At 36.0% G+C, this 15,741-nt stretch overlaps 1 protein-coding gene across 1 annotated transcript; it reads left to right on the top strand.

Moving 5' to 3' along the window:
* Positions 1-3,278: 3,278 nt before the first annotated feature.
* On the top strand, positions 3,279-14,775 carry LOC140874703 (importin beta-like SAD2). The gene is made up of 22 exons (XM_073278061.1): positions 3,279-3,584; positions 3,846-3,981; positions 4,252-4,339; positions 4,597-4,746; positions 5,029-5,191; positions 5,568-5,752; positions 5,862-6,035; positions 6,902-7,047; positions 7,161-7,284; positions 7,369-7,549; positions 7,878-8,037; positions 8,134-8,175; positions 8,263-8,381; positions 8,461-8,659; positions 9,594-9,725; positions 10,941-11,044; positions 11,132-11,311; positions 12,448-12,587; positions 12,710-12,849; positions 13,006-13,166; positions 13,680-13,806; positions 13,910-14,775. Exons 1-22 carry the CDS (start codon positions 3,495-3,497, stop codon positions 14,074-14,076), a joined length of 3,108 nt encoding a protein of 1,035 aa, XP_073134162.1. The 5' UTR covers positions 3,279-3,494; the 3' UTR covers positions 14,077-14,775.
* Positions 14,776-15,741: the final 966 nt, after the last annotated feature.

Raw genomic sequence — 15,741 nt, 5'->3', positions numbered from 1 at the left:
AGTTGAATTGATATCTTAATTTACTTTTGCAGACTTTGCTCCTTTATTTCATTCTTTCTTTTCTATCATCATCATCATGTACTTCCTAGGATTTTGTTATTTATGTTTTGCTCCTTTTCTGAGCTATTAATTTGTCTTTGGGTTTGGTCTATTACCTCTTAAATATACTTATAGTTGTTTTGAAATTTAATCACAGGCATGAATTCATGGAGCCGACTCCATGAACTGAATGCCCGTTATTAAAGAAGTATCCTGACCATTTCTGCATTTTTTTCTTTTTGTGGTCCCTTGAGGGAATATATGTTCATAGTTGGAGAAGCTGAGAAGGTACAATATGAAATTGATTTTTTTGATTGAATTGATATCTTAATTTACTTTGCAAAAGTTTCTTTTTTTTCATTCGTCCTTTTCTATTACTCATATTATATTGCTTCTCGGATTTTGTTATTTATATTATGCTATGTTTTGATCTTGTAATTTGTCTTTTTACGAGTCTCGTATGTTGCCTCTGAAATGTATTATAGTTGCTTTGCAATTTAATTATAGGCATGGATTCATGTATCAGGTTCCATTAACTGAATGTCCATATTTTCATTACTTCATTAGCACCTTGAACTGAATAGAGCATCTTAAAATGTCTGTAAACTGTACAAGTGTTTCTTATTTGACATTTTAGGGTGTCTCGAGGATTGGGGCGGGAGTTAATTTTGGCTTTGTTATCTATAATTTTATTTTATTTTGATTTGGTGAAATTGTAGTTTTTCAGTGGATGGAGTACCGATCGAGCATTCAAGAACGAGGCAATGGGAGTTCCATACCCAAAGCTCCAACCCATGGGAATTTACAGCTCCACTCTATGGGGAGCCGATGACTGGGCAACCATATTCCTTGAAGAGAATAAAGGGCTATGTCAATTTGCAACATAACAAGCAAGGGAGATAATTTGACAGGGTCGAGGACACGTATCATGATCATAACGAGGAAAGAAACACGCGTCTTGACAAATCATGGGGAAGTATCTCCAACAGCAAGGGATCTAGGCTTTGGAGTAGTTTTAGAAGAGTTAGAATAATTAGGAATTTAGGACCATTTTTTACTCTATTTTTTAGTGCATGAAACTAGGATTCAAATTTTTAATTTTGATAAATTTACAATACTGAAAAATTGTATATTAAATTTTATTTATTCTAAGGAATTTATAATACTGGAAATTGTGTTTTTTTAATTTATACATAAAAAAAAATATTAGGGTGGAAAACCATTGTTAAAAGGGTTTTTAAAACCATTGTTAAAGGCTATGTAGTTAAAAGTGTAATAAAAAAGACTACGGTTAAAAATCGTAGTCTTTAATGATAAAAGACTACGGTTTTTTACCGTAGGTTTTGACGACAAAAGACTACGGTTTTTAACCGTAATCTATGATCATAGTTAATAGCCATGTAGTTAAAAGTGCGGTCATAGACTACGGTTAAAAAACCGTAGTCTTTTGTTGTTAAAGACTACAGTTTTTAACCGTAGTCTATGACCGCACTTTTAACTACATGGCTATTAACTACGGTTTTAAACCCCCAATTAACTACGTTTTTTCACTGTAGTCTTTTAGCATTTTTGTTGTAGTGAAAATTCATTTAAAATTTCTTTAATACTCGTGAGTGGATTTATGGATTTTTCGGGTGTTATACCATGTCATTCGACTGGATCAAAGGCTCTTCGAGCGAAGGTTTGAAAATTGTCAGGATTAGACTCACTTGGTTCCTCGGACGCCACCCCCTGCCCCGAAGGCACACTAGAATCAGAATTGCGAGGTCTGGATATCCCCAAAGGTTTGCCCTGATTTGCTGCAGGCGCCATCATCGAACCGTGAAAAGCCACCTAATTTGTGTCTACTGCATTATCCTCATAATCTCTCATGAGGTGTCCCAGCCGACCACAAGATAACAAAAGTTTGGAAGTTTTTCATACAGCAGTAGAATACACGATTCCTTTTTAGACTCAGCAAGGCTCACACATAATCGTTTCTCTAACGGAGTATCAATATTCTTCATTATTCGAACTCTCGCAAACTTACCTGTGCACTTCCCTCCATCCCCTGACTCCATTTCAATCACCTTCCCCAGCTTTTCACCTAGATTTTGAATGATAGATTTATCCATAAAAGCAATGCGTAGGTTATGAAATTGAACCCAAATTAGTACCTCCATAAATTCTATATCAGTCGGATTTTGTAGGCCCTTCGGCTCTACAAACACCACTAGATCTTTGAAATAGTTCCATGACCCATCGAGCAACGCCCTCTTTTTATCTATCGGAGATTTGAAATCTAGGGAGAACAGATTTTCTCCAACCATTTCAATCTCTACTGTCTTTTTTGCTTGTAAAATACGAGGCACACAGGGTTCAATTCGGGTCGGTTGGGTGGGTCGAGTTGGGTTGACGAATTTTTTTTTGAAAATTATCAACCCGAACCCAAACCAATCCGAAAATGGCCAACTTGAACCCGAACCCGACTAACCCGATCAACCCAATTTTATTTTTTATTTTTTAACAAAATAATTAAACAAAAATTCACAACAAACAATAATAATAATAATATTGAATTTAATCACATAATAGCAAAATCTAAGCTTATATATAATTTAAATTTGAAAATTTAGTTGTAGAAAATTTAAAGTATACTTACTATTAAAAAAATTATTTTAAAACATAAAAATTGTACAAAATAAACATTAACTGACGAAAATATATTATATCAACTAGTGAAAAATGCACACGTTTTGTGTGTGTAAAAGAGAAGTTTTTTTATACGTAGTTTTTTTTTTGAAAGCAAATCATGGAGTTAGTGAGAGTTTTTAGTGGAATAGTGGATAAGAAAAAGTAATTGGGAAGGAAAAAGGTAAAATGAGAAGAAAAGATGGTTTCCTCGTATAGTTAATTTTTATAAACCTCTCAAGTATTATAAAATAGTAGAGATATACAATAATTTTTTTTAAAACATACAACGTATAAAAATGTAGCAAACCTTTTTTAATTTTTTTATATAAAAATAATAATAATAAAAAGTTTTAGATTATCTCGGATTGACTTGATATGACCCAAACCCAAATCAAACCGAGTTAATTTTTTCGGGTTAGCTTTAGGTTCAACTCGATTCGAACCTAATTGTGATTCCATATAATTATTTACATACATCGGGGTAATATTTGGTTGGCATTTACATAGATTCCATATAACGTTAGTTAAACAACCCCTCACTAAACCCTAATTATTTATAGTCAGCACAGCATAAGAATAGTTGTAGTACGCTCTCTCTCCGCCGGATACCTCTTCCTCCCATCCCTCTCTCTCTAAACCCTAGAAAGACAATCAATTCGTCGGCAATTCTCCTCTTTCTGGGGTTTGGGGTTCATTTAATTCCGTTAGATTCTCCCTTTTGACGCGATTTCGTCCCTTGCTGTGCCTATATACACATTGGGAGTTGAAAAAGAATCCAGGCGATGGATCTCCAGAGCTTGTGTGTGATCTTCCAAGGTGCGTTGAGCCCCAATCCAATTGAACGCAAGGCTGCGGAAGAAAGTCTCAATCAGGTGAACACCGTATAGTTTTTTTTTTGCCTAAGATTTTTTGCTCTGTTTATTGCTGGGTCTAGTGTTGAGTTTGCTGTAATGAGGTGAATCTATAAAGGGCCGAAGTTTACGGGGTTCTTGATTGGTGTGTTTTTGCGTTGGAAGTTGTGTATATTTTTATTCAAATTACACGTGTCAATGTTTGAAGATGTAAATGTGAGATTTTGAGATGCAATCGTCCTGAACTGAAACGAATTGTCGTGTGAATTGATTGTTTTGCAGTTTCAGTTTGCGCCTCAGCATTTAGTGAGGGTGTTGCAAATCATAATAGATGGGAATTGCGATATGGCTGTCAGACAGGTGGCCAGCATTCATTTCAAGAATTTCGTGGCCAAGAACTGGGCACCTCATGATCCTGGTAAATTTTTTTTATGTCCCAATGAAAGTACTTAAAAGTTTTATTTTACTTCTTTTTTGACGTACATATCAGATACACGTTTTTTTGTTTCTTAGTTGTCATAACTCATAGAATGCATTCTTCACTTGGGCAATGGTGGAGAAGTCCTAGAACTAGCAGGATCATGTTCTTACTGTTAACAAGCAATAGGTTTTGTTAACATTCTGTGGTGATTCTGCATTCAGCGCAGCCTGATTATTAGCTACTTAGACCCATGTTGTTTGGTGATAGGTGAACAATCAAAAATTTTGCCGGGTGACAAGGAAGTTATCAGGCAGAATATTCTCAATTTTGTCACCCAAGTTCCCCAGCTTTTGAGGTATTAATCAATAATTTGTAATCTCTTATTTATCCTGCCGGACGAATTATCCTCTTTGATAACAATTACTGTTTAAAATTAACAAACTGCTGTTTGGTGTAGTCCAGAACGACATAATGTTTTCTAAATATTTGTCTTTTAAACCCACACTACAATATTTTTTGTTGGTAATCATCTCAGCTACCTGGTTATTTTTTAATGGTTTATCTGGTCAGTTGTTTGGTTTGCTGACCTTTGTTATATCTCTATATAAACAGATCACAGCTAGGAGAATGCTTGAAAACGATTGTACATGCAGACTACCCAGAGCAATGGCCAAACCTTCTGAATTGGGTGAAGCATAATTTACAGGACCAACAAGTTTACGGAGCTTTGTTTGTCCTCAGAATTATCTCCAGAAAATACGAGTGAGTTCATGAGATGAGTTATTTTCAAATTTTCTACAATAACATATATGTTGGAGACTTGGAGTTGAATTATCAGGAGCATTACTGCTGTCTGTTTTGTGTCCTATTAACTTTTTATGTCTCCATGTTTATCTTAAGTTTCTTTGTAACACTGTCTATTTCAGTGCGAAATAGTTGTCCTCCTGTGGAATCCTCTTTCTTATGTTACCAATTCTCCAATTGATCAATAGTGAAAGTTTTATTTGATTGATATCTCATTTCCTGATTATTTATTATTTTCAGGTTTAAATCAGATGAGGAGAGAGTACCAGTTCATCACATTGTTGAGGAAACATTTCCTCATCTGCTATACATATTTAAACAGCTCGTTGAGATTGCAAACCCATCCGTTGAAATAGCAGATTTGATCAAACTGATTTGCAAAACATTCTGGTCATCCATATATGTAAGTTTGGGTTGCTTAAATTTTCAAATGGGTCACAGGTGACTTTTATATTTCCATGTTACTGGATAAGGGCAGGTGTATTTTGACCTAGAGATACTTGAATTTTTTGTATGATGTTACTTTTCTCAAACATTTGGTGGAAAGATCCAGCTTTGCGTGAAAAAGGGTTGTGTAGTCTGGCAGCTTTTATCTGATTTTCTTGTTTATCGTATAAAGGGCATTGCTCAAACTCCAAATGACATCTTCTTGGTTTTAAACTCAAGCCATGAAAATTCCCCATCTTTTGTTGCTAGCTAAAATTAAACTTCTGGCGTGAATTTTCTATTGGACCTTTTATTTTATATTTTATCTCATACTGTTGTTAAACATCTTTCAGTTGGAGATTCCGAAGCAGTTGTCTGATCCCAATCTATTTAATTCCTGGATGGTTCTTTTCTTAAACATACTAGAGAGGCCTGTCCCTGTGGAAGGCCAACCTGCTGATCCTGATCTGAGAAAATCATGGGGATGGTGGGAAGTGAAGAAGTGGACCGTCCACATATTAAACCGCCTTTTCACTCGGTAGGTTCACAATCAAGTGCTTAATTCCGGCCTAATCCTTTGGACTGTGTTTTGGGATTGTATTGCCTAGGGCAGAATCATTCATCACTTTTTCCTTTCTTTGTCTCAGTTTTGGAGACCTAAAACTTCAGAACCCAGATAACAAAGCTTTTGCCCAGATGTTCCAGAAGAATTATGCGGGGAAAATTTTGGAGTGCCATCTAAATTTGCTGAATGTGGTCCGTGTTGGTGGCTATTTGCCTGACAGAGTAATCAATCTTATCTTGCAATACCTGAGCAATAGGTTTGTATCGTATGATTTTGAAAAATATATATCCAAATGTTGAGTTTTTTCCTCAATTCTTTTGCCACTAACTTTCATGTTGTACACATTTTTATAACGGATGACCAACCAGGAGGTCCAGGACGTAGTTTCTAACCTGACAAAACAAGTCCTAAGTCTCATGCATTAAGACAAATAAAGTTATGATGTGTCTTATGCTGCAAATAAACAGATTGAAAGCTGTCAAAAGTTTTTGATTATGCCTGGAGTTTAAATGAAAGGTGGTAAGATTCTTAAGAAGATCTCCAATTTCAGAACCCGTTCTCCGGATTTGGTGTTAATGTTCTCTTTGGTATTTTTTTTGTTCACATTTTGACATCTCTATTGTGCTCCGTGTTTGAAAGTGCTAACTAGGCTGCATTAATCAGAGCTAAAATATTTTTAACTGCTTTATCATGCTGTTGACTTGATCTCCTTTAATAGAAAAGAAACACTTGTAATGTCCCTTATCTGAATCTTGAAACTATTGTCATTATGTTAGTTCATCCAATACCAGAACACAATCATTTTTGGCTAAAGTATTTATGTATGATTTAACTCAATAAATTAGTTATGAACAACCTGAAGTGCAGATGTATCTTTGGCCTTCTTTTGTCATGACATATACGTGCTTTATGGGTGTGGGGAATGTTCCAGTAATGATAAGAACTGAACATAGTGTATATCTTTCGCGCAACTGATGACAGTAGTGTGAAAATTAATGGCAATTGAATTTATACTCGTTGGAACCCATTCATTGTAAACGTGTTATCCGTTTTTAGAAGGATGGTTGGGGCTAATAATATCCAGTTCCCCTGGTTCTGATTCTTGTTTTATCCACCATGCAGTATCTCAAAAAGTAATATGTACAGTCAGCTGCAACCAAGACTTGATATTGTCCTTTTTGAGATCATCTTTCCACTGATGTGCTTCAATGACAACGATCAAATACTCTGGGACGAAGACCCGTCTGAGTATGTGAGAAAGGGATATGGTGTGTGCAATATCTTGTCATCTATGCAATTTGACATTCTTCTTGAAAAGCTAAGGGTTTATAACTTTATTAATTAGGTATACTTATGATGAAATTTTCTCATGCCTCTGCAGACATAATTGAAGATTTATACAGTCCCAGAACTGCTGCTATGGATTTTGTGAGTGAATTGGTTCGAAAACGTGGAAAGGAGAATCTTCATAAGTTCATATCATTTATTGTACAGATTTTTACCCGGTATACATGACACTATTCTACACACATTTATTCCATCCTACGAGAAATATGATGATGATAATCTTTCCTCTTTTCTCAACCTAGATATGATGAAGCAGCTGTGGAATATAAGCCGTACAGACAAAAAGATGGAGCCCTTCTTGCCATTGGAGCTTTATGTGATAAACTGAAGCAAACTGAACCTTACAAGTCTGAGCTGGAGCGGATGCTTGTACAGCATGTATTTCCCGAGTTCAGTAGTTCTGTCGGACATCTTAGAGCTAAGGTAGGGTGTCTTAACTTGTCTCACAGTTATTTCCTTCTTTTTGACTCATCCCCATCCGTGGTGATATATTATAAGGTTATTTGCATCATTTTATCCATGATGTAGTTATCAAAACATAGATATGAAAACTTTGTTTCCGTTAATATACTTTTATGCCAAATAATTACCTACCTTAATATAGGTATCATGTTATAAGGTCTCACGTTACATGTTTCATATGATCTTCTCCATGCTAGGAAGATTTTGTCAATCTTACTATCTGTTGCCACCACTCATGTTTCGAGCTTATTCTCTCGTTTTATTCTTGTTGGTATGAACTGGATATTAGGCAGCATGGGTTGCAGGACAATATGCACATATCAATTTCTCTGATCCAAATAACTTCCGTAGAGCATTGCACAGCGTTGTTGCTGGAATGCGCGACCCAGAACTTCCTGTTCGTGTTGATTCTGTTTTTGCATTGCGCTCGTATGTGGAAGCCTGCAAAGGTTCTTCTTTCTGGGAATTGTCTCTGTTTTTATCTATTTTAAATATACCACTTCAGCGATTGCTAATCATTAACTCAGGCATTTTTTAATTTTCAGATTTGGACGAGATCAGACCAATTCTTCCACAATTACTTGATGGTATGAAATTTTTAATCCCCTGTCTACATTTCCTGTCACGAAGCTGCAGCTTTTAACAGCTCTTAATAAATTCCATCCATTTTCCAGAGTTCTTTAAACTTATGAATGAGGTGGAGAACGAAGATCTCGTGTTTACTCTAGAGACAATAGTGGACAAGTTTGGAGAAGAGATGTCTCCTTATGCTCTTGGATTATGCCAGAATCTGGTGAGACAATTCTACACATACTTGGAATTTTGAGTTGAGATTTTTTACATTTTTTAAATTAGCTACTCTTGATTTTTAGGCTGCTGCATTTTGGAAGTGCATGAGTACTGCTGAAGCAAATGATGAAGGTGATGATCCTGGTGCTTTGGCTGCTGTTGGCTGCTTGCGTGCCATAAGCACGATTCTCGAGTCAATTAGCAGGCTTCCTCATCTATTTGTTCACATTGAACCAACTTTACTCCCGATAATGCGCAGGATGCTGACTACTGATGGACAAGGTCGGGATCCTTCGTTGAACAAGTTTAATCATTTATCCTTTGCATGCTCGTCTGACTTAGTCATTTCTTCATGTCTCTCAATACTTAATTTTCTTAATTTTTTTGAATAATTGTATTGCAAAAATTCTCCCTTTTTTTTCCCAAATCCTATCTGTTTGTTAGTTGAATCACTTTGATCAACTTGCAATGCACTACTAGCTTGGCTCAGGGATGCTGATATGCTATTTGTATCATTTTTAAGTATTCTATTCGGATAATTACATTGCATGTCGGCCTTTGCGAAGAATCCGAGTCTGATGCCAAGCACATGATATGGATAGCTTGAGTCGAGTACAAGGAGCTTTCTAGTGCACTTCCTACTTCATCTGTGAAAGTAGTTTTTGCGGAATAGAAATATAAATATTTTTTTTATCATCCTCTTTTCTATAGGGTTTTGATGGGAAATTGGAAATGATATTAGAAAGGGCATCCCAGAAGTTGCTTTAATGTGGTAGGATCTGGTTTATTTAGTATCCACGCTCTCTGGGATATGAGATTATATGAGATTCTTCGTTCATTGTGGCACGATGAAACATGGTTTGTATCACGTCTTCCCTTGTTACAAGTTCTTGTACAATGTTTTTCTTCATGCAGTATCTTGATTGATTTATAAACAAGTTGGTGATTTGTTGGAATATGTTCTCTCAGACCTCTTTACCATTTTTTTGAATCTTCTCCATCATTTGAGTTTGACATGAGAGTTCTGGTTGCCCCTGTCAAATTTTATTGATGTAATCTTGATTCCTCAAACTGCTTGGACTGGTGGCAAGTGACTTGGTCTAAGGAACCTTCTAGCTTAAAATATGTCAAATTATTGTTAATGGGAAAGAATTACATCTCCACAAACTTTAATACTTTTGTTATTTTTTGTTCTTATGATTATATGCTTTTGCAGAGGTCTTTGAGGAAGTTTTGGAGATAGTCTCATACATGACTTTTTTCTCACCCACGATCTCCCTCGATATGTGGAGTCTATGGCCATTAATGATGGAAGCTTTGGCTGATTGGGCTATTGACTTTTTCCCAAGTATGTTGCCGTTGTTTTGTTCTGTCTGGACAAACCTGTTTTCATCAATATGGTGCCGTTTGATTCCTTGTTTGAGTTTTTTTTCTTGTGCTTCTTTGATTTTGTTATGTAGATTATTTGGAGCTTCTTTAATGTGTTATTTAATTGGTGACACTCCAATCTGATTAGGCCACCACAACATTTCATGGTACTTAGATTTCTAATGCTATTAGCTTGCTCGACTACTATCACCGAGTTTTTGAGGTTCTATTCTCTTCACCTGTATTGCTTACACTATGCCAAATTAACTTTTGAGACCTGAAGTAATTTTCGGAACTCGGTTTTTTGTAAATTTCAAGTAATTCGATGCTCTCCCCCATCATGGAAAGATGTTTCTGATGTACCGTTTGGCTTGTGGGATGGAATGATAAAGGACATAATATATATGGATGATAAATCAATATATGTGGATAACATAATAATTTATAACTCTAATTTTTTGTACATGAGTCAAATGTTGGATGAAACAAAGATGTGTATGCCTATCAATCACACCACGGATTGGTCCCCGTGTTATTTGTAGCTTTCTTGTTGAGTGTTTTTCTGTTCCTTTTAACAGCGGGTGCTTTGATGAGAAGTATTCCTTCTGCCACTGTTACCACCAACACTAGTACCACTATTACCAACACCTCTGGGTGGTGCTATGATGTTTACCTGTGGTCTTCAAAGGGCACATTAAAGGTCTTGGTGCTTTTCAGCATGCTGCCAAGTTCTGAAATCTGAGGATTGTATTTGTTATACATTTTAATTGTGTTCAAGGACCCAATGCCATGCAATGGGATGTTTATTGAATATCTGTCCATTTTCTGAGTTAAAACATTTTGCCTTAGCACTCATTGACAAGTTATGAGAGATTTTAGCAGTCCAAATGTCCAACTTACAACAGTTTTAATTGCCCATTGTGTTTGGGATGTTTCCTTTAACTGCGTTGTTATCTTTCTGATCTGTATCCTTTTTTTTGAGCTTGCTATTCTTCATGGCTTGTCAGGATTTTCTGTTGAATTTGTTTCTGTTTTGTATTATTTTTATTTTCAATATTGTGTTAAATAAGTATAAAGAGAGCAAGTCATTAAACCATCGAGTGTTAGGTTTTTTCTTGGCGTATGACTATTATTGACATCTTGTATCAGCTTCTGTAAACTTCTCTAATACTGTGGTACTTGTTAATTTTATCAGATATCTTGGTGCCTTTAGACAACTATATATCTAGAAGTACTGTGCATTTCCTCACGTGCAAGGAACCAGATTACCAGCAAAGCCTTTGGAACATGATTTCATCTGTGAGTGATTTCATTTCTATTCATCCCCTGGACTGAAATTGAGCTATGAACCTAGTACCATCTAATTACGTGTTAATGATCCTGCAGGTTATGGCTGATAAAAACCTTGAGGATGGTGATATCGATCCAGCACCCAAGCTCATTCAAGTGGTATTTCAAAACTGCAGGGGACAGGTGGATCACTGGGTTGAACCTTATTTAAGAATTACTATAGAGCGTCTACGTCGCACAGAGAGACCTAATTTGAAATGCCTCTTGATGGCAGTGGTAAGGAAACTACTTTTTTTTTGTTGTTATGCGCCAAAGCCTTTCCATTTCCAAGGTAGTGAACCTATTGGAGTACAATTGCCTTACACGGCATCTGCCATTCCGTTGAAAGTTTGTTTATTGAATATGTGTCCATTTTCACGGGCTCTAATGAGCAGAATTGTATGCTTGTTGTCAAAGACGAGCGCCTGTTTCGTTAAGGCGAGAGGCGCCACCAGGCGAGGTCCCTGCCCCTGGGTTCATACCAGGTGCAGGCGTGCAGCGATTCAATAAGTCGAGCCCGAGTGCGCGCCTGGGTTAAATTTTTGTTAGATGACAATTATAGCAGCCCAATTTCTCTCTTTTTTTTAGTAACTTAATTTCCTTGAAAGAAAAAGCCTAAACCAAACCCTTGACACGCAACTTCTCTCTTTATTTGTAACAACTTAATTTCCTTGAAAGAAAAAGCCCAAACCAAACCAAACCTAAACCTAGCAACCCATAAAAAGAGTGCAGACTCAAGAGCGACTAAGAAACCAAAGAAGACAGCAAGCAGAAAGCTATGAACTTATTAATTAGATTTGAGCTTTGGATTGTGATTAGTCAATGGAAGTAGATGAATACGACTTAGATGACTGAGGAATTTTAATCGTGTTACTATGAATTTATTAATTATAATTTGCTTTGTGTGACTTAATTATTTATATTTAATAGCATTTGTCATATTTTGATATATTTATTTAAAGATAAATATATATTTCTAAAAAATTAAAAGTGTGCCGCTTGCTTCGACAAGGCGCGCGCCTCAGGCTCCAAGGGCCCTTGTGCGCCTGTGACAGATATGTTGCTATTAATATGCGAACTCAAAATTTTTTTTTCAAAGATTTTTTTGGCATTGTTTATATATTATGGTGATGATCAGCCATCTCAACTCTGCATTGAGTGACACACTACGTGTCACCTGGCTTTTATTCATCTTTGACCTAGAATGCACTAGATTTTGGATAATGATGCCTTGCATACAAGCAAGGGGATCGAAGACTTGTAATTACTTTGTCTTCGTGCATTTATTCAACAGCCTGAGGTCCTTGATGGATTTTCCTATGTTAAAACATAAAAACTGGGGTTAAGCCATACGAGTTTGATGATATGGTCAGGTTGCTGATGCTCTGTACTATAACCCATCTTTGGCACTAAACATACTGCAAAAGCTCAACGTTGCAACAGAAGTGTTCAACCTATGGTTCCAGATGCTACAACAAACTAAAAAGAGTGGAGCACGTGCTAATTTTAAAAGGTTTGGGATTTTTTCCACTCCTTTTTTTTTAGGCAATTTCCACTCCTTGATTCCTTGCTATAATCATTTTCCCTTACTGAAAAGAATATCCATTTGGGATCACATTATCTCTATGTTTGCAGGGAGCAAGACAAGAAAGTCTGCTGTCTGGGGTTGACGTCGTTGATCCCGCTTCCTGCTGATCAGTTACCTGGAGAAGCTTTGGAACGTGTGTTCAAGTCTACCCTTGACCTGCTGGTGGCCTACAAAGATCAAGTTGCAGGTGTGGGTTTATTTTTCTTTACAGCTCATATTTATGTTATTTACAAGAGATATTGAAACTAGTTTAGGACACAAGTGATTCATTTAAATTTCTTCTTTTATGTATGGTATATCTTGTATCTATGGTATATGAATGTAGCTTATTTTTTGTGGGCAGAGGCTGCAAAGGAGGAAGACGAGGAAGAGGACGATGACGATGATGATATGGAAAATTTTCAAACTGATGATGATGACGACGACTCCGACAAGGAGATGGGGGTTGATGCAGAGGATGGAGATGAAGCTGACAGCTTGAAACTTCAAAAACTAGCTGCTCGGGTTGGTATCAATTCTTAAAGCTTAAATATTAATAATCTATGAAGATTTATCAAAATGGGATCTGTAAATAAAGCAGTAGCATGCTAATCCTTTCATTTCTCTCTTTTGGATCTGATACTAAAGTTCAAGTAGAATCTAATGCCGCATACGGTAATGAATTTCTGAAGAACTTGAAAGCTACTTCAAAATTTCTTGTCGTTTGACTTTATTCTGGTCACATTACTTATATTCGATTGAGGTTTTGTTCTCTTTGAGTTTGCAATTGTGATAACCTCAATTTCCCACCAAAATAGAAAAAGTAATAACCTGGCGTCATGCGCATATACTTTCCCTGGAACAAGACGACTGCCACTTGTTCAGTGCTCATCTATGAGGGAGGCTGGATTTGAATGTCATCATTGAACATCGTTATTAATTCTGTGTTATATGTTAGATTTGCTGTATCTGTTACTTTCTTCTGATGCATAGTTTATAAGTATATATATATTCATGGCCCGTCTCTTCGGAACACAGGCCAAAGCTTTCCGTACTGCTGAATCTGATGATGAAGATTCAGATGAAGATTTCAGTGATGATGAGGAGTTGCAATCACCCATTGATGATGTTGACCCTTTTGTTTTCTTTGTGGACACTATCAAAGGTGAATCTAGCCTCTTGTCACCTTGTAGCCTGGAATGCATTTAGTTGACGTTTTTTTATTTTCTCACATGGTTTTCTTATCCCTGTTTTATTTAATTGTGCAGTTATGCAAGCATCAGATCCATTGAGGTTCCAGAGCCTCACACAGACGCTGGATTTCCATTACCAGGCACTAGCAAATGGTGTTGCCCAGCATGCTGAACAGAGAAAAGCAGAAATTGAAAAAGAAAATTTGGCTAAGGCAGCAGAAGCAACTGTTGCTGCTGCTTGATTTTTTGTTTGCTGATGGTTGTTGATTTGATCAAGGTCAAGTTCCACCTGATTCTTTTGGTTAGTCAAATAATGGTGAAGATAAACCAGGAGCCGCTCTTCTTTGGTAGTGTCAGATTGTTTGTACGGTCTTTATGGTTCCACCTTATTCCAGATTTCTTGAAAACAAAGGTGGTCATACAATATAGGGAGCTCGGGTTCCCGTCAATGCTTTAATGAGTGAGAGTTCTCATGATACCCCTGTAGGTGAATTTAACCCTTCTCCATCAGAAGATATTAGGTACTAGCCTGTAAATCCTTTGCGGATATCTAGTTGTGCCATTTCTATAAAGTGCTGTGTCGTCAACTTGAGGAATGTTAATTAGAAGCCCATCTGTTTGGTATAAAAGGAGGGTATATGCGATTCATGAGGTGTGTTTGTGCGTCGTTTGGATAAGTAGTTGTTTGTTGTATTTTGAATTCTTTCCGTTGCGGACTCATGTCCTGAAATTTGTCTTTGGACATGGTCTCGTCTTCACATATATTTTCTTCACATTGGTTGGTCCAAGTTTTGGGATGTTTTGATCTCTGTGCATAGAATTGGAATCTTCCTCGGGATGTAAAACTGGTTATATTCTTTTTTGCTGGGAAAGAGTTCGATATTAATTTTTTTGTTTTTACTCTGTTTCTTACTGTTATTTTTTTTGATTATTCTACGGGCAGGGACCAATATTGCCCCAATCCAGTGATGAATGTATTGTATATTTGTGATCTATATTGACTAGATGTTCTCATGTATTTCATGCGTCTAAAGTAGAGACTGGATGAAGACTCCATTATTGTGATTGAAATTATAGCCCAAAACAAAAAAGAGTAGCTGTGTAAGTTTTTATAATGAACTAACATTTCAATCACAAAAGATTTGCAATCTGAAATATGTATGTACCAGTAAGGTGCACGTGGATATCTCACGGTTGAATTAAGATCGTGAAATTTTGAATATCGTTTGAATAAAATTATATTTTTCGGGGATATCTAACGGTTGAAATAAGATCGTGAAATTTGTAATATCGTTTGAATAAAATTATATTTTTCATGAAATTTTTAAAGTCGTTTATAAATAAAATTATATTTTAGAGTCTTTATCAATCTAAAGAGATTCGGGTAAAGTTAATTAAATTTTTTCCATATGTTCAATCTAAAGAGATTAGAGCAAAATTAAATAATTAATTTTTTTTATATGTTTACTTGTATATGACGCACTTTTTGGTTTATATATTTTGTGATTTAGACATATATAATGATGTCTCTCAATTCAGGAAATATATGATTTCATCCAAATATCAATCATAGGAAAACAATAAACATTAATACAAAAATTCACGTAAGATCATCTCACAGGTTCATTTTATGAGATGAGTTTGATTTTATGAGATATGTTTCAAATCCATTCGAGTTGTGAAAAATATTACTTTTTACGTTTAAAACATTGATTTTCATTACATCTACGGAATGGTCGACATGTCTCACAGATTTATGTGAGATTATCTCACAAAAGACATATTCAAAAATGACTTAACATAATAATGGATTTTTACCGATGTTCAAACCAAAGTTACTTAAATGAAGCACACATAATGACAAACCAATATCATGTGACTCACTTTCAATCTGTTTCTTGTGTGAT

Source organism: Henckelia pumila, chromosome 1 (genome assembly GCF_033568475.1).
Source record: "Henckelia pumila isolate YLH828 chromosome 1, ASM3356847v2, whole genome shotgun sequence".
NCBI classification, from domain to species: Eukaryota; Viridiplantae; Streptophyta; class Magnoliopsida; order Lamiales; family Gesneriaceae; genus Henckelia; species Henckelia pumila.
The sequence above is the reverse complement of the archived record's forward strand: the minus strand, read 5'-3'. Positions and strand labels throughout refer to the sequence as shown.

What these genes read in the sequence shown, in the direction of transcription:
- LOC140874703 (XM_073278061.1), top strand. Translation starts at nt 3,495, where the DNA reads ATGGATCTCCAGAGCTTGTGTGTGATCTTCCAAGGTGCGTTGAGCCCC. An exon ending in TTAAACCGCCTTTTCACTCG is followed by an intron (nt 5,753 to 5,861) that starts GTAGGTTCACAA and finishes TCTTTGTCTCAG; the next exon opens with TTTTGGAGACCTAAAACTTC. An exon ending in GCTGACTACTGATGGACAAG is followed by an intron (nt 8,660 to 9,593) that starts GTCGGGATCCTT and finishes ATGCTTTTGCAG; the next exon opens with AGGTCTTTGAGGAAGTTTTG.